At 35.7% G+C, this 25,996-nt stretch overlaps 2 protein-coding genes and 1 long non-coding RNA gene across 6 annotated transcripts in view; 1 reads left to right on the top strand and 2 right to left on the bottom strand.

Annotated features, from left to right (window-relative positions):
• Positions 1-1,052: 1,052 nt before the first annotated feature.
• LOC133554343 (uncharacterized) lies at positions 1,053-13,346 on the bottom strand. Its single transcript, XR_009807095.1, has 3 exons — positions 12,565-13,346; positions 2,107-2,174; positions 1,053-1,428 (listed from the first exon to the last, which is right to left on the bottom strand). It is a non-coding gene; the product is annotated as an uncharacterized LOC133554343 (long non-coding RNA).
• Positions 12,619-23,704, top strand: LOC133554341 (sushi domain-containing protein 3-like). 2 transcript variants are annotated; one of them, XM_061902953.1, is made up of 6 exons: positions 12,619-12,785; positions 16,093-16,287; positions 20,350-20,497; positions 20,564-20,653; positions 20,715-20,901; positions 23,457-23,704. In XM_061902953.1, the coding sequence occupies exons 1-5, from the start codon at positions 12,710-12,712 to the stop codon at positions 20,899-20,901; spliced, it is 696 nt and encodes a 231-aa protein (XP_061758937.1). In that variant the 5' UTR covers positions 12,619-12,709; the 3' UTR covers positions 23,457-23,704. The 2 variants fall into 2 exon arrangements, with proteins under 2 accessions (XP_061758937.1, XP_061758936.1); XM_061902952.1 differs by having other exon boundaries at positions 20,561-20,653.
• Positions 23,697-25,996, bottom strand: part of mul1b (mitochondrial E3 ubiquitin protein ligase 1b) — an 18,663-nt gene continuing 16,363 nt past the window's right edge. For all 3 annotated transcript variants that reach the window (XM_061902951.1, XM_061902949.1, XM_061902950.1), the window contains exon 5: positions 23,697-24,583. In XM_061902951.1, coding sequence (XP_061758935.1) covers positions 23,851-24,583 — 733 coding nt within the window. In that variant the 3' untranslated portion in view covers positions 23,697-23,850. The remainder of the gene's footprint in view (positions 24,584-25,996) is intronic.

The raw sequence follows: 25,996 nt of genomic DNA, 5'->3' as shown, positions 1-25,996 counted from the left end.
TATGGTGTTCTTGGGATGCAACTCAGTATTCTTCCTCCAAACACGACGAGTTGAGTTTATACCAAAAAGTTCTATTTTGGTTTCATCTGACCACATGACATTCTCCCAATCCTCTGCTGTATCATCCATGTATCCATTTTGGTATAAACTCAACTCGTCCTGTTTGGAGGAAGAAGAATACGGAGTTGCATCCCAAGAACACCATACCTACTGTGAAGCATGGGGGTAGAAACATCATGCTTTGGGGCTGTTTTTCTGCTAAGGGGACAGGACGATTGATCCGTGTTAAGGAAAGAATGAATGGGGCCATGTATCGTGAGATTTTGTGCAAAAACCTCCTTCCATCAGTGAGAGCTTTGAATGGTTGACCAAATACTTATTTTCCAGCATAATTTACAAATAAATTATTTAAAATTCTTACAATGTGAATTCTTGGATTTTTTTTTCACATTCTGTCTCTCACAGTTGAAGTGTACCTATGATGAAAATTACAGACCTCTGTCATCATTTTAAGTGGGAGAACTTGCACAGTCGGTGGCTGACTAAATACTTTTTTGCCCCACTGTATGTATATATATATGTATATATATATATATATATATATATATATATATATATATATATATATATATATATATATATATATATATAGCAAACCTGTGATCCTGTGGATGGGTCTTGCTGTGGACAACGTGTTTGAAGCCTTTTTATTGCTTAGTATGCTATTTTCCCTACAAATGTATGTGAAGTATGCCATCTCCGAGACTAACCAATCAGAAAGGCTTCACAGGTTTAAAAAAAAAAAAAGGAGGCCCCGCCCACAAGATAGTTGTGTCTTCACTAAATTAAAAGGTCTACTGAAATGAGATTTTCTTATTCAAACGGGGATAGCAGGTCCATTCTATGTGTCAGACTTGATCATTTCGCCATATTGCCATATTTTGGCTGAAAGGATTTAAGTAGAGAACATCGACGATAAAGTTTGCAACTTTTGGTCGCTAATAAAAAAGCCTTGCATGTACCGGAAGTAGCAGACAAAGTGCACGTGACGTCACGGGTTGTGGAGCTCCTCACATCTGAAGATTGTTTACAATCATACCCAGCAGCAACTAGAGAGATTCGGACCGAGAAAGCGACCATTTCCCCATTAATTTAAGCGAGGATGAAAAATTTGTGGATGAGGAAATTTAGAGTGAAGGACTAGAAAAATAAATAAAAAAAGGCGATTGCAGTGGGAGTGATTCAGATATTTTTAGACACATTTACTAGGATAATTCTGGGAAATCCGTTTTCTGCATATTATGTTGCTAGTGTTTTAGTGAGTTAAATAGTACCTGAAAGTCGGAGGGGTGTGGCCACGGGTGTGTTGACGCCAGAGTCTCTGAGGGAAGTCACGAAGCTGCAGCAGGACAGAAGCCTTGCTGATCTCTGTTAAGAGCAGACTCATTACCACAATTTTCTCACCAAAAACTGCCGGTTGACATGTAGTCGGGATCCATGTTTGCTTGACCGCTCTGATCCATAGTAAAGCTTCACCTCCGGGAATTTTAAACAAGGAAACACCGTGTGTTTGTGTGGCTAAAGGCTAAAAGCTTCCCACCTCCATCTTTCTACTTTGACTTCTCCATTATTAATTGAACAAATTGCAAAAGATTCAGCAAGACGGATGTCCAGAATACTGTGTAATTATGCGATTAAAGCAGACTACTTATAGCTTGCATCGGGCTGGAAAATAATGTCCGCTACAACCCGAGACGTCAAACGCATCATACGAGTCATCATACCGCGACGTTTTCAACAAGAAACTCCCGGGAAATTTAAAATTGCAATTTAGTCAACTAAAAAGGCTGTATTGGCATGTGTTGCAATGTTAATATTTCCTCATTGATATATAAACTGTCAGACTGCGTGGTGGGTAGTAGTGGGTTTCAGTAGGCCTTTAAATAAGACTAATATTTGTCTTTATTTTGAAAGAAATCTATTATTTTGTTTGAAAATATGTTTTTGTTGCATGGTAAGAAATAACTTCATGTTCATAATCCCCTCACACGACCGTCATTGTTGACAAAGAAATTTAAAAAAAGTGTCCGAGCCGTTCTTGCTCACCATGGCGACGTGTTTCCTTTGTTGATCAAGTTGTGTATTTTCACTCTGCTTCCTCTCTCAGCAACCGCCTTCAAAATAAAAGTAGCACAAAATGGGTTTTATTCTCGCATGTAAAGCCGGTCATAAAAACATATCATAAATAAATCAGGTAGTGACTGAAGATGCAGCACAACAAGATGGCATCCTTATTGTTTTGTTTACAACATAAAGTCTCTTTCAAAGTGCCAGTGTCTCATTTGGACAAAACACCAACTGACTTTTATTTTCTTTACATCATCACTGCATGTCATTTGTCTATCTCCAGACATGTATTGTTATCATACATCCATACAGTGTCATGTCTCATCATACATCCATACAGTATCGTTGTGTTTCATCATACATCCACACAGTATCATTTTGTTTCACCGTACATCTATACAGTTTCATGTTTCATCATACATCCATACAGTATCATGTTTCATCATACAGCCATACAGTATCATTATATTTTATCATACATCCATACAGTATCATGTTTAATCATACATCCATACAGTATTGTTGTTTCATCATACAGCCTTACAGTATCATTATATTTCACCATACATCCATACAATATCATAGTGTTTCATTACACATCCATACAGTATCATTGTGTTTGATCATACATCTATACAGTATCATGTTTATCATACATCCATACAGTATCATGTTTCATAAAACATCCATACGGTATTGTTATGTATCTTAATACATCCTTACAGTATCGTTATGTTTCAGCATGCATCCATTGATGTATGCAGTATCATTGTTTCATCATATATCCATACAGTATCGTTATTAAAAAAAAACATCCATCATCACACATCCATACAGTATCGTTGTTTTTCATCATACATCCTTACAGTATCGTTATGTTTCATCATGCATCCATTGATGTATGCAGTATCATTGTTTTATCATACATCATACAGTATCGTTATGTTTGAAAAAACATCCATACAGTATCAATGTATTTCATCATACATCCATACAGTATCATTGTTTCATCATACATCCATACAGTATCATTGTATTTCATTATACATCCATACAGTATCATTATGTTTCATCATACATCCATACAGTATCATTGTATTTCATTATACATCCATAAAGTATCATTATTTCAAGATACATCCATGCTTCAGTATGTTTTCATAATACATCCATACAGTATCATTATTTTTCATAGTACATCCATACAATATCATTGTTTCATCATACATCTACACAGTATCATTTTGTTTCATCGTACATCTATACAGTTTCATGATTCATCATACATCCATACAGTATTGTTGTTTCATCATACAGCCATACAGTATCATTATATTTTATCATACATCCATACAGTATCATAGTGTTTCATTACACATTCATGCAGTATTATTGTGTTTCATCATACATCTATACAGTATCATGTTTATCATACATCCATACAGTAGCATGTTTCATAAAGCATACATTCAGTATTGTTATGTTTCTTAATACATCCTTACAGTATCGTTATGTTTCATCATGCATCCATTGATGTATGCAGTATCATTGTTTCATCACACAGCTATAGTGTTTCATTACACATTCATGCAGTATTATTGTGTTTCATCATACATCTATACAGTATCATGTTTATCATACATCCATACAGTAGCATGTTTCATAAAGCATACATTCAGTATTGTTATGTTTCTTAATACATCCTTACAGTATCGTTATGTTTCATCATGCATCCATTGATGTATGCAGTATCATTGTTTCATCACACAGCTATACAGTATCATTGTTTTTCATCATCCATCCATACATTATTTTATTTCATATTACATCCTTACAGTGTCATTATGTTTCATAATACATCCATGTTTCAGTATTGTTTTCATAGTACATCCATACAGTATCATGTTTCATCACACATCCATGTTTCAGTATCGTTGTTTCATAATACATCCATACAGTATCGTTATGTTTCATAATACATCCATACAGTATCATTATGTTGCATAATACATCCATGCAGTATCATTATGTTTCATAATCCATTAAGGCAGTCTCATTATGTTTCGTAATGTATCCGTGCAGTATCATTATGTTTCATAACCCATCCAAGCAGAATCATATTTCATAATCCATCCATGCAGTATCATAATACATCCATTCAGTATCCTTATGTTTCCTCATACATCCATGCAGTATTATTATGTTTCATAAAACATCCATACAGTATCGTTGTGTTTCATAATACATCCATGCAGTATCATTGTTTCATAATACATCCATGCAGTATCATTAAGTTTCCTAATACATTAATGCAGTGCCATTGTGTTGCATAATGCAGCCATGCAGTATCATTAAGTTTCCTAATACATTAATGCAGTGCCATTGTGTTTCATAATGCATCCATGCAGTATCATTAAGTTTCATAATACATCCATGTAGTGTCATTGTGTTGCATAATGCAGCCATGCAGTATCATTCATCCATCCATCCATCTTCCGCTTATCCGAGGTCGGGTCGCGGGGGCAGCAGCCTAAGCAGGGAAGCCCAGACTTCCCTCTCCCCAGCCACTTCGTCTAGCTCTTCCCGGGGGATCCCGAGGCGTTCCCAGGCCAGCCGGGAGACATAGTCTTCCCAACGTGTCCTGGGTCTTCCCCGTGGCCTCCTACCGGTTGGACGTGCCCTAAACACCTCCCTCGGGAGGCGTTCGGGTGGCATCCTGACCAGATGCCCGAACCACCTCATCTGGCTCCTCTCGATGTGAAGGAGCAGCGGCTTTACTTTGAGTTCCTCCCGGATGGCAGAGCTCCTCACCCTATCTCTAAGGGAGAGCCCCGCCACACGGCAGAGGAAACTCATTTCGGCCGCTTGTACCCGTGATCTTATCCTTTCGGTCATGACCCAAAGCTCATGACCATAGGTGAGGATGGGAACGTAGATCGACCGGTAAATTGAGAGCTTTGCCCTCCGGCTCAGCTCCTTCTTCACCACAACGGATCAGTACAACGTCCGCATTACTGAAGATGCCGCACCGATCCGCCTGTCGATCTCACGATCCACTCTTCCCTCACTCGTGAACAAGACTCCTAGGTACTTGAACTCCTCCACTTGGGGCAGGGTCTCCTCCCCAACCCGGAGATGGCACCCTTTTCCGGGAGAGAACCATGGACTCGGATTTGGAGGTGCTGATTCTCATTCCGTCCCCTTCACACTCGGCAGCGAACCGATCCAGTGAGAGCTGAAGATCCCGGCCAGATGAAGCCAACAGGACCACATCGTCTGCAAAAAGCAGAGACTTAATCCCGCGGCCACCAAACCGGAACCCCTCAACGCCTTGACTGCGCCTAGAAATTCTGTCCATAAAAGTTATGAACAGAATCAGTGACAAAGGGCAGCCTTGGCGGAGTCCAACCCTCACTGGAAACGTGTCCGACTTACTGCCAGCAATGCGGACCAAGGTCTGACACTGATCGTACAGGGAGCGGACTGCCATTGTGCAGTATCATTATGCTTCATAATACATTCATGCAGTATCATTATGTTTCATAATACATCCATGCAGTATTATTATGTTTCACCATACATTCATACACTATCATTGTTTCATAATACATCCATGGAGTATCATTAAGTTTCATAATACATCCATTCAGTATCATTCAGTTCCATAGTACATGCAGGTAGTGTCATTGTGTTGCATAATGCATCCATGCAGTATCATTAAATTGCATAATACATCCATGCAGTATCATTAAGTTTCATAATACATCCATGCAGTATCATTAAGTTTCATAATACATCCATGCAGTATCATTAAGTTTCATAATACATCCATGCAGTGTCATTGTGTTGCATAATAAATGATAAATGGGTTGTACTTGTATAGCGCTTTTCTACCTTCAAGGTACTCAAAGCGCTTCAACACTACTTCCACATTTACCCATTCACACACACATTCACACACTGATGGAGGGAGCTGCCATGCAAGGCGCCAACCAGCACCCATCAGGAGCAAGGGTGAAGTGTCTTGCTCAGGACACAACGGACGTGACGAGGTTGGTACTAGGTGGGAATTGAACCAGGGACGCTCGGGTTGCGCAAGGCCACTCTGCCACTGCGCCACGCCGTCCCTATAATGCATCCATGCAATATCATGATGCTTCATAATACATCCATGCAGTATCATTATGTTTCATAATACATCCATGCAGTATTATTGTGTTTCATCATACATTCATACAGTATCATTATGTTTCATAATACATCCATGGAGTATCATTAAGTTTCATAATACATCCATTCAGTATCATTAAGTTTCATAATACACCCATGCAGTATCATTAAGTTTCATAATACATCCATGTAGTGTCATTATGCTTCATAATACATCCATGCAGTATCTTTATGTTTCATAATACATCCATGTAGTATCATTATGTTTCACCATAGATTCATACAGTATCATTATGTTTAATCATGCATCCATACAGCATCATTATGTTTCATAATACATCCATGGAGTATCATTAAGTTTCATAATACATCCATACAGTATCATTAAGTTTCATAATACATCCATGTAGTGTCCTTGTGTTGCATAATGCATCCATGCAGTATCATTATGCTTCATAATACATCAATGCAGTATCATTATGTTTCATAATACATTTTCATCATGTTTCAGCATGCATCCATACAGCATCATTAAGTTTCATAATACATCCATGCCATATCATTATGTTTCATAATACATCCATGCAGTATCATTATGTTTCATAATACATCCATGCAGTATTATTGTGTTTCACCATACATTCATACAGCATCATTATGTTTCATAATACATCCATTGAGTATCATTAAGTTTCATAATACATCCATTCAGTATCATTACGTTTCATAATACATCCATGCAGTATCATTAAGTTTCATATTACATCCATGTAGTGTCATTGTGTTGCATAATACATCCATTCAGTATCATTACGTTTCATAATACATCCATGCAGTATCATTAAGTTTCATATTACATCCATGTAGTGTCATTATGCTTCATAATACATCCATGCAGTATCATTAAGTTTCATATTACATCCATGTAGTGTCATTGTGTTCCATAATACATCCATACAGTATCATTATGCTTCATAATACATCCATGCAGTATCTTTATGTTTCATAATACATCCATGCAGTATCATTATGTTTCATAATACATCCATGCAGTATCATTATGTTTCATATTGCATCCATGTAGTATCATTATGTTTCACCATACATTCATACAGTATTATTATGTTTCATCATACATCCATTGAGTATCATTAAGTTTCATAATACATCCATACAGTATCATTAAGTTTCATAACACATCCATGCAGTATCATTATGTTTCATCATACATCCATGGAGTATCATTAAGTTTCATAATACATCCATGCAGTATCATTAAGTTTAATAATACATCCATGCAGTATCATTATGTTTCATCATACATTCATACAGTATCACTGTGTTTCATAATATATCAATGCAGTATCATTATGTTTCACCATACATTCATACAGTATCATTGTGTTTCATAATACATCCATGCAGTATCATTATGTTTTAAAATTAAACCCTTGCAGTATCATTGTGTTTTATAATCCATCCATGCTTCAATATCGTTTGAAGCATTATTAATGTGTTATGGTCAAATGTGGTGAAATTTGGCGTCATTATCAAGAGTAACACCGTATCAGTGCAGTCTCAATACAGCTAGTGAGTGTTCCACATACTCAACGAGGCCTCACTTTTCCCATTTTAGCTCACTTTTTTTGTCAGTCAGTTCGTCTTCTTCGTTAGTTAACTTGAAGTTGTTTTTTTTTGTTGGTTGCTTTTGTTAGTTAGTAAGCTGGTTAGCCGGTAAGTTAGTTAGCTAGTTGTTTCAGTTAGTACTTTACACATGTGCGTTTGTGTACCAGGGTGTGTGTTGAACTTTATATTTGTTAAAAGGTTACAAATCAGAGATTATATTTTCTCACACACAGCTGAAGAGAACAAGTCATGAGAAATTCTGTCATTTGTCATTCAAGCATAATCTTCTTAACAGATGTTGGCGTGCAACTCATCCTGCATGTGTGTGTGTGCGTGTGTGTGTGTGTGTGTGCGTGTGAGTGTGTGTGTGTGTGTGTGTGTGCGTGTGAGTGCGTGTGTGTGTGTGTGTGTGTGTGTGTGTGTGTGTGTGGCCCAAAACAAAAAGTATGTCCACACGAAAGCCTGACGATGATGCCTTTAGTAAAATGGGATTTTGGGGATTTTTGCAGGACATTACGACATCAAACTGGAAATGAACATGCAGACATTCTTGTCACAACAACTGCTGTAATCCTGAAAACTACTTTTAAAAAACATCCTCCAAACATTGATTGCATTTCACTATTTTTTTTACTTCTGATACCAACATTGGAGTCGTAGCCGATACAGACCCGATACGATATCATCATGAATCCGACAGACTTGTATTATTTAGTCATATGGTATGATTGATGAACTGAAATAAATCCGACAGAGAACGATGGTGGCGATAAAAAACTATAACGTATTTATAATCAATCCTTATGCTGTCTTTAAGTTGAAGTGGAGTGGTCATTTTTATTATTCTCCAAGGTTCTCATAGTCATCATTGTCACCGACGTCCCACTGGGTGTGAGTTTTCCTTGCCCTTATGTGGGCCTACCGAGGATCTCGTAGTGGTTTGTGCAGCCCTTTGAGACACTAGTGATTTAGGGCTATATAAGTAAACATTGATTGATTGATTGATTGATTGATTGATTATTTATTCTTTTTTTGGTGACAACTAGTGGCCACAATAATTCATTAAATTAAGCACATGAAACAGATGCGAGCCACAATATTTTACAAGTAAAATATTTTGTACTGGTAAATTTTGTTTTAGTTAGTTCGTAAGTATTTTTTATTTTTATTTTTAGTAAAAAACATTTTGCTGGTTAGTTATTTATTGTCATTTTTAAAAACTCGTCAATAAGTTATTTTTCATGTTTTTTCAGGAAAACATTTTTAGCTAATTAGTTATTTTTTGTCATGTTTTAACTCCTCAGCAATTTTTCTGTTACTTTTTGTTACTACGGCGTGGCGCAGTGGGGAGGGTGGCCGTGCGCAACCCGAGCGTCCCTGGTTCAATTCCCACCCAGTACCAACCTCGTCACGTCCGTTGTGTCCTCAGCAAGACAATTCACCCTTGCTCCTGATGGGTGCTGGTTGGCGCCTTGCATGGCAGCTCCCTCCATCAGTGTGTGAATGTGTGTGTGAATGGGTAAATGTGGAAGTAGTGTCAAAGCGCTTTGAGTACCTTGAAGGTAGAAAAGCGCTATACAAGTACAACCCATTTATTCATTTATTTTTTAGCTAATTAGTTATTTTTTGTAAATATTTTTTAAACATGTCAGTAAGTTTTTTTTGTGTTATTTTTAGTTAATATTTTTTAGCTAGTTAGTTATTTTTTAAAACTGTCAGTAAGTTGTTTTTTCCTGTTATTTTTAGTAAAACCTTTTTAGCTACATAGTTATTTTTTGTCATTTTGTTTAACTCTGCAGCAAGTTTTTTTTGTAAATTTTTTTTTAGCTAGTTGTTTATTTTTTTCATTTTTTAAACCCGTTTTTTGTGTGTTAATTTTAGTTAATATTTTTTAGTTAGTTAGTTATTTCTTTACACCAGTCAGTAAGTTGTTTTTTTATTAAACTTTTTTTAGTTAGTTCGTTGTTTTTTTAAAACTCGTCAGTAAGTTATTTTTCCTGTATTATTTTTTGTTAATAGCTAAGTAGTTATTTTTTGTTATTTTTCAAAAACTTGTCAGTAAGTTTTGTTAAGCTTGTTTAGCGAGTTAGATATTTTTTGTCATTAAGTAAATTAAGTTTTTGAACCATGACGGCGATACAAAACTAAAACCTATTCATTATTAACCCTCTGGATTTAATTCATGCTATGCTATCTTTAAGTTGAAATAGAGTGGTCATTTGTATTATTTATTAATTTTTTAATTACTCACAAAAATAAAAAATGTTTTATTCCACAATAATTCATTAAACAAACAATATTTGACATGTAAAATATTTTGTATTTATAATTTTTTTTAGCTAGTTAGTTAGTTTATTTAAAAAAATTGCTGGTTTGTTATGTTTTTTGTCATTTAAAAAAAACTCATCAGTAAGTTATTTTTCGTGTTGTTTTTGTTAATATTTTTAATATAGTTAGATGTTTTTAAACCTGTCAGTAAGTTATTTTTCCGTGTAATTTTTTGTGATTTTTTTTTAGCTATATAGTTATTTTTTGTAATTTTTTTAAACTCCTCAGCAAGTTTTTTTTGTTAAAATTTTTAGGCTAGTTAGTTATTTTTTGTCATTTTCTTAAACCTGTTAGTAAGCTTTTTTGTGTGTAATTTGTAGTTAATATTTTTAGCTAGTCAGTTATTTTTTTAAACTTGTCAGTAAGTTTATTTTTTGTCAAGCTTTTTTAGCTAGTTTATTTTTTTTAACTTGTCAGTAAGTTTTTTTCCTGTATTATTTTTAGTTAATATTTTTTAGCCAGTCAGATATATATTTTTTTACCTCGTCAGCAAATTTTCTTTATTTTTTTAGTAATTTTTTTTTAGCTACCTTGTTATTTTTTGTCATTTTTTAAAAACTTTTCAGTAAGTTTTATTTTGTTAATTTTTTTTAGCTAGTTAGTTATTTTTTCAAAATTTTTAGCTACTCAGTATGCAAGTTAAGTTTTTTAACGATGACGGCGATAAAAAAAAACAACTATAACCTATTTATTACTAACCCCCTGGAATTAATTCATTCTATCTTTAAGTTGAAGTGGTCATTTGTGTTATTTATTCTTTTTTTTTTTTTATTACTGACGAGAATAAAAAAAATGTTTTATTCCACAATAATGCCTTAAATTAAGCACATGAAACAAACAATATTTCACTGGTAAACAAGTTGTATTTATACATTTTTTTTCAGCTAGTTAGTAAGTATTTTATTGTTATTTTTAGATTTTTTTTTTAGCTGGTTAGTTATTTTTTGTCATTTTTAAAAAGTCGTCAGTAAGTTATTTTTCATGTTGTTTTTGTTAATGTTTTTCAGAGTTGTTTTTTTTAAACCTGTCAGGAAGTTATTTTTTCGTTTTATTTTTAGTAAAACATTTTTAGTAAAACGTTTTTAGCTACTTAGTTATTTATTGTCATTTTTCGAACCTGTCAGTAAGTTATTTGTTAGACTTCTTTAGCTAATTAGTTATTTTTTGTCTTTTTTCAACCCGTCAGTAATTTTTTTGTTAAACTTCTTTAGCTCATTAGTTATTTTTTGTCATTTTTTTAAAACCCGTCAGTAAGTAATTTTGTGTGTTATTTTTAGTTAATATTTTTTAGCTAGTTAGTTATTTTTTTTAAACTCTTAAGTTTTTTTTCCTGTATTATTTTTAGTCAATATTTTTTTAGCTAGTTAGTATTTTTTTTACCTAATCAGTAAGCCAATGTTTGTTTTTTTAGTTAATTTTTTTAGCTAAGTCGTTATTTTTTTTGTCATTTTTTTAACTCAGTAAGTTTTATTTTGCTAAGCTTTTTTAGCTAGTTAGTTTTTTTTTTTTTTTAAACTTGTCACTAAGTTTTTTTCCTGTATTATTTTAGTTCATATTTTTTAGCCAGTTAATTACTTTTTTTTAACTCGACAGTAAAAAAAAGTTTGTGTTTTTTTTAGCTATGTAGTTTTTATTATTTGACTTTTTTTTTAAAACTGGTCAGAAAGTTTTATTTTGTTAAACTTTTTTAGCTGGTTTCTTATTTTTTTGAAAACTTGTGAGTACGTTTTTTTTCCTGTATTATTTTTAGCTAATATTTTTTAGTCAGTTAGTTAATTTTTTAACCTCGTCAGTAAGTTTTTTTTCTTGTTGTTTTTAGTTAGTTTTATTTAGCTAAGTAGTTATATTTTCCGTTTAAAAAAACTAAAACTTGTCATTAAGTTTTATTTTGTTAAGCTTTTTTATCTAGTTAGTTAGTTGTTCTCATTTTTTAGCTACTAAGTATGTAAGTTCAGTTTTTGAACGATGACGGAGATAAACAAACACTATAACCTATTCATTATTAATCCTCTGGAATTAATTCATGCTCTACTTAAGTTGAAGTGGAGTGGTCGTTTGTATTATGTATTCTTTTTTTTATTACTGACAAGAATTAAAAATGTTTTATTCCACGATAATTTATTAAGTTAAGCACGTGAAAGAGACACTATGGCCACAATCTTTTACTGTTAAATTATTTTGTATTTTTAGATATAATGGTTGTTATTCAAAAATGCACTTATATAAATCCATGTATATGTGTACATATGTATGTATATATGTATGTATGCATATATATTTACTCTTGTATAAAGAAAGAATGGTCACACATACTTGATGTGTCACGTGACGTGTTCTCCGCCCCCTTTGTCTGCTCGCGTGCTCTTCACTTGCTCACTCGTTCACTTGGTCAAAGTGAGCAGACAGGCTCTATTGCATCATCATCATCATCATCATCCTCCTTCTCTTCATCTTCATAATGTCCTTGACTGCAGCTTCCAGACTTCATGAATCCAACCTTGATTTGACCAACAGAAGCCAACAGAACAACTGGGGTAAGTTGCAAGATGAATACAAGTGAAATATATAAGTATCGGAAGTGAAGTAGAAGTCCGGTTAGTTTTCAATGTTTCCTTATTCAAAAGTCAGAAAAGGTCCAGCATTATGAAAATATGATCCATGAAGAAATAGGTTCAATACATTTGATTTTTTTCAACAAATACTTGAAAGTGTTCATTATTTTGATGAATAAAGATTTTCACAATGAATATGAAAATAAGTGTGCACGTTGTCAAGAGAGGAAGTTGCAGCTGCTTGCTAACCACAAACCATCTCCCTCCAAAAAAGGAAGTAGAACAAAATATAAATGTTACAAACACAACTGTTAAGGTGAATTATCACTAGAAATGTGATTTTATTGCATTTTTTTAGACCTTTATAATTTGTTTTTACATTAATTTTACATTTCTATTATTTGTTTTTACATTTATTTTATATTTGAATCATTTATTGTTACAAGTATTTTATATTTATATCATCTGTTTTTATACTTATTTTAATATTTATTTGTTTTTACATTTATTTTGTATTATATCATTTGTTTTTACATTTATTTTATATTTCTATCATCTGTTTTTATACTTATTTTAATATATTTTTGTTTTACATTTATTTTATATTTATATAATTAGTTTTTACATTTATCTTATATTTATATAATTTGTTTTTACATTTATTTTATATTTCTGTGATTTTTTTACATTTATTTTATATTTATATAATTTGTTTTTAAATTTATTTTATATTTCTATCATTTGTTTTTACATTTATTTTATATTTACATAATTTGTTTTTACATTTATTTGATATTTATATCATTTGATTTTACATTTATTTAATATTTATATCATTTGTTTTTAAATGTATTTCATATTTCTATCATTTGTTTTTACATGTATTTTATATTTCTATAATTTATTTTTACAATCATTTTATTGTTTTATCATTTGTTTTCTACAAGTATGTTATATTTCTATCATTTGTTTAAAAATTTATTGTCATACCTCTATCATTTGTTTTTCCAAGTCTTTTAAATTTCTATCATTTGTTTTTACAATTATTTTAACATCTTAAATATATAACTTTTTTAACATTTAAAAGCAGCACTAGAAATAATAACCGTCTTTTTGAAATCATTATTTGAAGTAAAACAAGAAAGTGAAAAATATTATTGAATACCTTGAGTTGACCTTTAGAAGTATTTTATGTGTACTTGCAGGCAAAAAAAGGCAGAAGTAGTACTAGTAGTTCCACTTATCCAGGATCTCTTCTGGTTAAACCACAAGAAAGATTGAAGATGATGAATATGCACAACTACCACAAAGCTGCAAAATCACTTTATTCGGTTGTCAATAAACGATGACGCCATTTTCAGACACAGCTTTTTAGCTAGTTATTTTCTTGTCATTTTAGAACTAGTCAGTAAGTATTTTGTTGTTATTTTTAGTAAAATATTTTTTACAAGCTCGTTATTTTTATAATTTTTTAAACTCGTCAGCTATTTTTTGTTATTTTTAGTTAAACCTTTTTAGCTAGTTGGTTATTTTTTGTCATGTTTTAAACTTGTTAGTAAGTTGTTTTGTTGTTATTTGTAGTATTTTTTTTGTAGCTAGTTAGTTTTTTTGGGGTAATTTTTTACCTAGTCAGTAAGTCTTTTGTTGTCATTTTCAGTAAAAGATGTTTAGCGGATTAGTTATTTTTTGTAATTTTTTAGCTCGTTAGTAAGTAAGTTTTTGTAATTCTTTGTTCATTTTTTTAGCTAAGGAGTTATTTTTTGTCATTTTTAACTAGTCAGTAAGTATTTTTTGTTACTTTTTCCAAAAAAAAGTTTAGTTAGTAATTTTTTGTTGTTTTTAAACTCGTCAGTTAGTTATTTTTTGGATATTTTTAAAAGTAAACTTTTTTTTTTAGCTAGTTAGGTTTTTGTTGTGGTCATTTTTAACCAGTCAGTATGTATTTTTTTTAATTTTTGGTAAAAAAAAAAGTTATTTATTTTTGTAATTTTTTTTAAATATGTCAGTAAGTAATTTTTGGGGTTATTTTTAGTTAAACGTTTTTAGCTAGTTAGTTATTTTTTCCCATTTTTTTAACCAGTCAGGAAGTTTATTTTTTATTATCTTTAGTAAAAAAATATTTTGTTAGTTTTTTGTCATTTTTTTAACTCATCAATAACTTATTTGTTGGTTATATTTAGTTAAAGTTTTTAGCTAATTAGTTATTTTTGGTCATTTTTTTGACTAATCAGTAATTTTTTTTATTTTTATTTTTCCCCCCACAAAATGTTTAGTCTGTTATTTTTTGTCATATTTTAAACTCGTCTAAGTATTTTATTTGTTTCTATTTTTAAGTAAACTTTTTAGCTAGTTAGTTATTTTTTGTCTTTTTTTAACCAGTCAGTAAGGTTTTTTTTTTTATTATTACTTTTGTCAAAAACATTTCGGTTATTTTTTGTCATTTAAAAAAAACAACTTGTCAGTAAGTTTTTTTGTTATTTTTAGTTAAATGATTTTAGCTATTTAAAATAAATGTAGTTAATTTGAGTAATTTTCTTGAAATGTCAGTGAGTTTTTTTTGTTTTATTTTTTATTACAAATTTTTTTTATCTAGTTAGTTATTTTTTTTAACTCATCAGTTAGTTATTTTTGTTAACTTCCATCCATCCATCCATTTTCTACCGCTTATTCCCTTTGGGGTCGCGGGGGGCACTGGTGCCTAACTCAGCTACAATCGGGTGGAAGGCGGGGTTTTTTTGTTAATGTTTTTAGTTAAATATTTTTGGTCATTTTTCAACTAGTCAGTAAGTAAGTTAAGTTTTTTTTGTATGTTTTTTTAGTCAGCTAATAAGTAATTTTTTTTTATTTTTTTTTAGCTTATCAGTTTGTAAGTTCATTTTTTGTTGGTTAATTTTTTAGCTATTCTTTCTGTGAGTTTAATTCAGTTAATTTCCTTTTGTTTTTTTGCTAGTCGTTTAGTAAGTTAATTCTTATTAGTAAGTTAGTTAGTTTTCTTATTAGTAAGAGAGTTAGTTTTTGATTAGTTATTTTGTTCGTACTTTTAATGTTATTTTTTTGTAGCAATTCACTTCATAAGTCAGTTTTTTGTTGTCATTTTTGTTAGTCAGCTAGTAAGTTAATTATTTCTTTGTTAGTCAATAAGTTAGTTGGTTTGTCCCTCGGTATGAAAAACAAAAGTTGGCTTCCTAGAAAAGTTGCCGTTTGTCTCACACAGTAAAATAAGTTGTTTAAAAAAACTAATTTTTTTTCTTTTTTTTTTTAAAGTTCCACAATAACATTTGTGTGTCAGTTTCTTTCCAGGCCGAGTGCCCACCTCTGCCCTCGCCCACCCTGGGCACACTCGTGGTTCTGACAGGCAACGGCAGCCATGTTGGCTCCATGGTGTCGCTGCTGTGTCCGAGCAAACACAAGCGAGTGGGCGTGGAGCTGACGTGTGTCATGGCCGCCAACAAAGCTCGCTGGGTGGGTGAACTCCACTGCACACGTAAGTCGGCATAAAGACCTCTCCACGGGGGGTCAGGACCCCTAGGTGGAACTGCTGGGAGGGCTATGTAAATAAACATATATTTATTTTTATAAATAATTTTTTTTATATTCCCCAGATTATTTTCCACAAGTGTGAATGTTTTTAAATAGGCCAGTGACTATAGTGGACCTTTAAAAAAAATAAAAACATATTTATATTACTTTTAGTCATGCCATCACTTGAATAATCTAATATTGCAGAGTAACAAAGTTACATGTAAAGCCTAATTTCCGGAACATAAGACGACCATCACCCCGCGACCCCAAAAGGGAATAAGCGGTAGGAAATGGATGGATGGAAGACGACCATCACTGTAAGAACTGTTTTTTAAAATAACGCAAAACTGACAAAAAAATACTATTTTCAAAGCAAAATGATGTGTGCCGTTTACTGATTAAACAAAAAAAAAATTGAAAAATACATACAAAACCCCCCCAATAAAAAAATAATTAAAAAAAAGAAGAGTAAATAAATAAACTGTATTATATCACTTGTGTGTGACTGACAGGAAGAAAAGCTCTGACGACATAACAACACTTTGTGTCATATCGGCGCCTCATTTTGGTGCTAAATGGATATTTGCCATGAATAATTATCAATCAATGTTTATTTATATAGCCCTGAACCACAAGCGTCTCAAAGGGCTGCACAAACCACAACGACATCCTCGGTTCAGAGCCCACATCAGGGCAAGGAAAAACTCACAATGAGAAACCTTGGAGAGGACCACAGGTGTGGGTGATATGTTCTATATATGTTGAATGTTTATATTCACCTTGGAGAAAGCAAACCACCAATAGTAATTAAAGTAGGGTATTTCAGTTTGAGCACATAAATAGACAAGGGCCCTTAGTGTGGATATTCGCAGGTGGATTACTTCTCGTAGGAAAAGAGGCCTCTAATTGGGACTTCGGAATGCAAATGTGATAACCCTATCCTTGAGAAAAGATTACCTGTCTACCATACATGCCAACCCTCCTGATTTTCCCGGGAGAGTCCTGAATTTCAGTTCCCCTCCCGAAAATCTCCCGGGGCAACCATTCTCCCGAATTTCTCCCGATTTCCACCTGGACAACAATATTCGGGGCATGCCTAAAGGGCACTGCCTTTAGCGTCCTCTCTCACCTGAAAAGGAGACTATTGTATCCATTATCCATAGGTTTATCTATAACCCATAAAGTACGCAGACACGGAGCTATTTCTCAGCGTGTGTTTATTCCAGCCAGCACGTTAATACACTGACACACAACATCCGGATTCCCGTCAAAACTACGGCAAGTAGTAATGTCCTTAAAACCTAACAGAGACGAAGCAGAAGAACGAAGAAGAGACATGGCGACGACGAGTAAGAAGAACGCTCTCAGGTTCCAAAATCATTGGAAAAAAAAAATTTCGGTTCATCCAGGACAGCTCAAAGTTGAAGGGGTGTATGCTGCCTGCAAATTTTGTGGATCAGTCTTCTCTATTGAACATGGTGGACAAACGGATATACTCATTCATGAACGGATTATATATATATATATATACATACTTGCAAATATATACACCCCCCATCTCCCGAAATCGGAGGTCTTAAGGTTGGCAAGTATGCTTACAGCAGTTTTTTTCCCCAGACACTTACACACGGACATCTCCTTTTATGGTCAGGATGCGCTCTCCTGACTTAGCACACACGCCTAGAGACAGAAAGGAGGACTATAAAAACTGATGGTTTTGCTTCTCTAGTTAGGAATCCTTCATTTTTTTGACCTAGGCTCCTCCGGGTACTGCAGACCTGTTTAATGAGGCTCATTTGTAATAAAGCAACTTTTGACATGCCTGGACGGGAAGACGTTCACGCAGGTGGGCTCTGCAAACCCAGAATGAGTCGAGGAAATCTTTGTAGTTTTCTGCAAATGGCCATTTACTCGAATAAACCCACTTCAAGTTGCTCTATCGTTTCTATAAAGGAGGTTGAAGTTTTTTTTTTCAAAACCAGTGATGTTGGCACGCTGTGTAAATGGTAAATAAAAACAGAATACAATGATTTGCAAATCCTTTTAAACTTATATTCAATTGAATAGACGTCAAAGACAAGATATTTAATGTTCCAACTGGAAAACTTTGTTATTTTTTGCAAGTATTAGCTCTATTGGAATTTGATGGCTGCAATATGTTTCAAAAAAGCTGGCACGAGTGGCAAAAAAGACTGAGAATGTTGAGGAATGCTCATCAAACACTTATTTGGAACATCCCACAGGTGAACGGGCTAATTGGGAACAGGTGGGTATAAAAGCAGCTTCCATGAAATGCTCAGTCATTCACAAACAAGGATGTGGCGAGGGTCAGCACTTTGTGAACAAAAGTGTGAGCAAATTGTTTAAGAACAACATTTCTCAACCAGCTATTGCAAGGAATTTAGGGATTTCGCCAGCTACGGTCCATAATAGCATCAAAATGTTCAAATAATCTGGAGAAAGTGACCTTGGGTCCTCAGGCGGTACTGCACCAAAAACCGACATCAGTGTGTAAAGGATATCCCCACATGGGCTCAGGAACACTTCAAAAAACACCTTCAGTAACTACAGTTCGTCTCTACATCTGTAAGAGCAAGTTAAAACTCTACTATACAAAGCAAAAGCCATTTATCAACAACACCCAGAAACGCCACCAACTTTGCTGGGCCCGAGCTCATCTAAGATAGGCTGATGCAAAGTGGAAAAGTGTTCTGTGGTTTGACGAGTCAACATTTCAAATTGCTTTTGGAAACAGTGGACGCTGTGTCCTCCGGAACATTGAGGAAAAGAACCATCCGGACTGTTATAGACGGAAAGTTCAAAAACAGCATCTGTGATGGTATGGGGGTGTATTAGTGCTCAAGGCATGGGTAACTTACACATCTGTGAAGGCACCATTAATGCTGAAAGGTACGTACAGGTTTTGGCGCAACATATGTTGCCATCCAAGCAACGTTATTTCAGAAAGAAAATGCCAAGCTTCGTGTTACAACAGCGTGCCTGCATAGTAAAAGAGTGCGGGTACTGGACTGGCCTGCCTGTAGTCCAGACCTGTCTTCCATTAAAAAGTGTGGCGCATTATGAAGCCTAAAATACCACAACTGAGACTCCGGATTGTTGAACAACTTAAACTGTACATCAAGCAAGAATGGGAAAGAATTCCACCAGAAAAGCTTCAAAAAATGGTCTAATCAGTTCCCAAACGTTTACTGAGTGTTGTTAAAAGGAAGTCATGTAACACAGTGGTAAAAAAATGTCCCTGTGACAACTCTTTAGCTACGTGTTGCTGTCATTAAATTTTAAGTTAATGATTCGCAAAAAAATAAAACGTTTCTCAGTTCGAATGTTAAATATCTTATCTTTGCAGTCTATTCAATTGAATATAAGTTGAAAAGGATTTCATTGTATTCTGTTTTTATTTACGAATTACACAACGTGCTAACTTCACTGGTTTTTGGGTTTTGTACATTATGAGAAGGTATGCAACTCTTCCCATTTAATGGTTGGTGTAGTTACCTCCTAGCAGGTTAGGTGGATCACACACGTCAACTGGAGACCGCTGTTCTGGTTCATCAACTGTTTTTACTTTGTCCACAATATCCATACGACACTCGACTTTTCAGCCCTCCTCTGTGTCATGCCTCACTTCCCCTCCTGCTCCGGACCGCTCGCTGTTAAAGACAACATATTAGATTAACACATACCACCTGTGAAATCTAATCACCTACCAGCTGTGTCTCGCCGTCAGCCCCATGGACAGCGGCGGTGACGTTTGCTCCTGCAGGCAGCAATGGCTACATCTCTCCCCCACAATGGTGCATTGTTTTTATTGGCCAATTTCATGATTCTGTTCGCCATTCCATAAAATCAAAGGAGCCGACACTTCAAACTGATTATTAACACAAAGAAAACATGATCGGAACACACGCTCCCAGGTCATTTGAACAGTTAGGATTTTTATCATAAACGGTTCCGTCCTTAGGACTAAGTACAGTAACCGTACGTGTCGTGGTTTTCTCCGCAGCCTCGTCCGTCTTTGAAGGCAATGGCTTCCGTGTGGCTGCTCTGGCATCCATCGTGAGCATCGGCATAATATCCATCATGTCCATGCTCTTCCTCACCTGCTGCATTCTGGACTGCATCCAAAAAGACGCCAGGAGAAAGCGGCAGAGGCAAGTTGGATTTGAAAAAATTCTTGAGAAAATAAGAGTGGCTGAGTCTCGTCTCGCGTGTAGAAGGTATGAGAAGGAAGCGGAGAGCCTGGAAAGCCTGGAGAAGTACGCGTCATGGCGGGACATCCAGGTCCCAGACCACGTGTGTGACAACAGGTGAGCTGGTGAGTTTCTAATGATCAAAAGTCCTTAAAGACATAATTTCTGCTGCGCGCAGTCCTCCTAGACGGTGCACCTACAGCCATGGCCGCACAAGTACTCTCCCTGGCTTCAGCTGGGATCAACGTCTCATCGCCACATCGGATAACGATCGGACCTCAGGACCGCCTCCTTCCTGTCACGTGTGCACACTGCTCCCTACTCAAGAACCTGGTCTCACCTGGCAGCATCACAGCCAGCGTTAGGTACATGAGAAGCCGTGAATTGTGAGAGTGCACATTCACAACAACAACAAAAACAACAACAACACCGTGCACTAATGTTGCCGGTCAAGAATATTCTGGAACTTCATTCACTTCCACAGCTCGGGTGTCCAAACTTCCTCCAGTTTGCATATTAAAGACAATATATTTAATGTTCAAACTGAGAAACATATATATATATATATATATATATATATATATTTTTTGCAAATAATCATGAACTTAGAAATAAGCAGGGGCGTCCATGATAACGTTGCTTGGATGGCAACATATGTTGCTCCAAAACCTGTATGTACTTTTCAGCATTAATGGTGCCTTCACAGATGTGTAAGTTACCCATGCATTGGGCACTAATACACCCCCATATCATCACTAATGCTGGCTTTTCAACTTTGCGCCTAGAACAATCCGAATGGTTCTTTTCCTCTCTGTTCCGGAGGACACGAGGTCCAGTTTCGAAAAAAAAATTCTAAATGTGGACTCGTCAGACCACCGAAAGCTATTCCACTTTGCATCAGTCCATCTTGGAGGAGTTCTGGCCCAGCGAAGGCTGTGGTGTTTCTGGGTGTTGTTGATAAATGGCTTTCGCTTTGCGTAGTACGGTTTCAACTTGCACTTACAGATGTAGCGACAAATTGTAGTTACCAGACAGTGGTTTTCTGAAGTGTTCCTGAGCCGATGTGGTGATATCCTTTACACACCGATTTCGCTTTTTGATGCAGTACCGCCTGAGGATCGAAAGTCAAGGGCATTCAATGTTCGTTTTCGGTCTTGCCGATTACGAGCAGTGATTTCTCCAGATTCTCTGAACCTTTTGATGATATTACAGACCGTAGATGTTGAAATCCCTAAATTCCTTGCAATAGCTGGTTGAGAATTTTTTTTTTTTCTTTGTCATGAAAAAGGGAGGTTTTTTTGGTTGGTACACTAATTGTAAGTGTATATTGTGTTTTTTATGTTGATTTAATAAAAAAATAAAAAATACTTTTTTTTTTTTTTAAATAAAAATGAATAAAAAATTCTTCTGCGGCCCGGTACCAATCGGGCCACGGCCCGGTGGTTGGGGACCACTGCTTTAACCTGTTTCAAAAAAGTTCCATCCTATTTATCATACCAAATGATACATTGCGAGTATCGGTTTGAACTGAATCGTAACTTTAGATAGGCGGCCGGTGTTACATAATACGTCAATAGTAAACTGAATAGACAGACTGTTAGAAAACCCACTATTTTGCATGTTATTATTACTATTCATTCTGGCGTCGTACTCTGTTCAGCGGTCCATAAACGCACCATAAAAACATTTCCCCAGCATATCTGCTGTGGCTGGGGAATCCAGTTTTTGTTTTTCTTTCCTGGCAAGACACAAGACACGGAGAGTTTCATGTACTGTGACTCAATCAAATTTGGACGGATGTGAAGACAGAAAAGATATTCAAACTTTGTGTAAATACCTTGACAAATATGAGATGATTATATCATCACGTATATAAGAACAGGCAGCAGCTCACACATTCACATACTTTCTGTAACATACAGAAATAAATATTGGCCATCTTGAAAAATGTCTCCACTAAAATCTACGTGAAGGAGCCCAGAATTGTTTTTTATTTACAATGCTGACAATATTTCAAGGTTCCTCACGAGGAAACATTATTTTGTATGTACTCATTTTCAAAGAACTATATTAAAAGCTTCCTCTTGAATAAAACACTTAGTAGTATTACACATTACTTGCAAATAAAGGGTCATTGAGAAGACTAGTAAATAGCTTCAGGAAGTGGATAAAGAATAGGTAGTGCGAAATAATTTATTATAAGATGTATTGATGAATATAAAATCGATTAGTAAACCAATAATGGACAAACGATTTATTGATTGTAAATAAAGTCATGCCGACAGTTCTAAAATGCGCCTGACACACATTTCCATTAATTTAATACTTCAACGGTTTCTTTCTACAAATGCACTGGTAAAAGTGTATTTAGTCATGTAAAACTGCATCACTATACATAAATTAAAGATGCATCAATAATTGATTTTCAACCGAGTTGTAGCTGCTGAATTGTAATGTGGTTTCAGATTCTGGAATACGTTTGTTGTTCTGCTCCCTTTTTAACGGAACTTTGCAAAGCGACAACTTTTGTTCCAAAGCCAAACTACTGACACTTTCCTTTCCTCTGGAACATGAGCCATGTTTTGAATCTCGGTGTGGAGGGGTCGTGGTCTGTGGGCCTGCCGCGGAGCGGGGTGTGTAAGGACCGGCCTTGAAGTCGGCGGCAGGAGTGTGTAGATTGCCCAGCTGGGACTTGTTATCTAATCACCTGTCGCCGTTAATAGCAGCAGCCGGACGAGACATGTTGTTGGAGTTGGGAGTTGGAGCAGAGCGAGACACATGCAGGAGAGCGAAGAGAGACATACACATAGAGCCAGGAAGCAGAGACACGGCAGACTGAAAATTCCTACAATATGTATTGTTGAAAAGCAACCGAGACTTGTGTGTGGCAATAATAGACATGATTCAAACTGTTTACCAGGGTCAAGAAGATCTGTCGGCATCAGAAGAACCCACCACAAGAGAAAAACCTCCACACTCGGCTAAGGAAGTAAGGGTGAGGGCTACGGACATGCATCGGGGCAAAAGGCATGCTCCGGCTAAAGGAGGAAACAACAACAAAAAGCTTGAATTTATCGATAAAATCGATATATGGCTCGGCCCTTTCTCCAGCGCAGGTATTGCTACTGTTGGTACTCTTCTGTATGGAATAAATGGGTCATTTTCAAATCTTGTCACCGGTTTTTATTCAGACAGCCTCAGAACTAAAGAACCTGGGAGGTCCCAATAAAAAATTGAAGTCACTTTTTATGGTTGTGTGGACCAAATAAATGAGAGGCCTATGTCTGCCTGGAGGAGAAGAAGAAGGTTTACCATCAGATGTTGTAGATGAGCACCATCCTGGTTATGGCGGCCCTGCAGATGGGACATTTCCTGGGCTTTGGAAGAGCCTGGTAACACGGCGTGCACGTGCACACGTGACCGCACTCCAGAAAGACGCAGGAGCGCTCCTGGCACAGACACACCGTGCACCTGCTGCTCTGCACGCTGCCCTCCTCCAAATTGGAGGCATGCTCCACCTGTTTTTTCTCCTGCTCCTGGAACTCCCTCAGCATGCGCCTGGCGAGCCTCCTCTGTCTGTGGCGCACGTACTGCTTCCACAGCATGTAGCAGAACGTGGCACAGGCGGCCATCCCGGCGACCACGGTGAGGATCCTCCACAGTCTGACGTCTCTCTCCTGCTTCCTCACGAGGGCGTCGTAGTCCAGGCGGGTGAGGAAGTAGGAGAAGCCTTGCTTGGGAGGCTGCAGCCTGATGACGTCATTGTCCAGCACCAACTCGCCCACGCCTGTGACGCTCTCGCCCACGCGCAGCATCTCCTCCATTTCATGGACGCCTTTGGGCCGCTCGCCGCAGAAGAAGTTGCCGATGGCGCTGGACAGGGACTGCACCGCGGGGTGGAAGTTCTCGTACGTGGTCTCCAGGTTCAACTCTGCGGCGTCAAGCGGCCGCACCACAAGAACGTTAGCGGTGATGTCCTCGTCGTGAGGGCCCAGAGCGAAAGGAACTGTGTTGGTGCGCTGGTGGATAACTTTCTCTGTGTTGTTCCTGCACGCCATAAAACATACCGACTCAAAACTACAAACTTTAGTGAAACATAATGACTCACAACTACAAACTTTAGTGAAACGACGACTCACATGGTCAAACTTTAATGAAACATAATGACTCACATGGTCAAACTTTAGTGAAACATAACGACTCAACTACAAAATTTAAAAAAACATAACGACTCACAACTAAAAACTTAAGTGAAAAAACGACTCACAACCGCAAACTTTAGTGAAACATAACGACTCACAACTACAAACTTTAGTAAAACATAACGACTCACAATGACAAACTTTACTGAAACCTAACAACTCACAACTACAAACTTTAGTGTAACATAACGACTCACAAGGTAAAATGTTTGTGAAACATAACGACCCAACTACAAACTTTAGTGAAACATAACGACTCACAAGGTCAAACTTTAGTGAAACATAACGACTCAACTACAAACTTTAGAGAAACATAACGACTCACAACTAAAAACTTAAGTGAAAAAACGACTCAAAACCGCAAACTTTAGAGAAAAATAACAACTCACAACTAAAAACTTAAGAGAAAAAACGACTCAAAACCGCAAACTTTAGTGAAACATAACGACTCACAACTACAAACATTAGTAAAACATAACGACTCACAATGACAAACTTTACTGAAACCTAACTCACAACTACAAACTTTAGTGAAACATAACGACTCACAAGGTCAAACTTTAGTGACACATAACGACCCAACTACAAACTTTAGTGAAACATAACGACTCACAAGGTCAATCTTTAGTAAAACATAACAACTCCACTACAAACTTTAGAGAAACATAACGACTCACAACTAAAAACTTAAGTAAAACAATGACTCACAACCGCAAACTTTAGTGAAACATAACGACTCACAACTACAAACTTTAGTAAAACACAACGACTAACAACTACAAACTTTAGTGAAACACAACGATTCACAAAGTCAAACTTTAATAAAACATAACGACTCAACAACAAACTTTAGAGAAACATAACGACTAACAACTAAAAACTTTGGTGAAACACGACTCACACCCGCAAACTTTAGTGAAACATAACGACTCACAACTACAAACTTTAGTAAAACATAACGACTCACAATGACAAACTTTACTGAAACCTAACAACTCACAACAACAAACTTTAGCGAAACATAATGACTCTTAACAACAAACTTTAGTGAAACATAATGACTCACAACTACAAACTTTAGTGAAACATAACGACGCAAAACAACAAGCTTTGGGAAAACATAACGACTCACATCAACAAACTTAGGTGAAACATAACGACTCAACTACACACTTTAGTGAAAAAACGACTCAAAACCGCAAACTTTAGTGAAACATAACGACTCACAACTACAAACATTAGTAAAACATAACGACTC

The sequence above is a fragment of the Nerophis ophidion genome, linkage group LG06 (assembly GCF_033978795.1).
Source record: "Nerophis ophidion isolate RoL-2023_Sa linkage group LG06, RoL_Noph_v1.0, whole genome shotgun sequence".
Lineage (NCBI taxonomy): Eukaryota > Metazoa > Chordata > Actinopteri > Syngnathiformes > Syngnathidae > Nerophis > Nerophis ophidion.
Note: the sequence above shows the minus strand (reverse complement) of the source record. Positions and strands in the feature narration are given on the sequence as shown.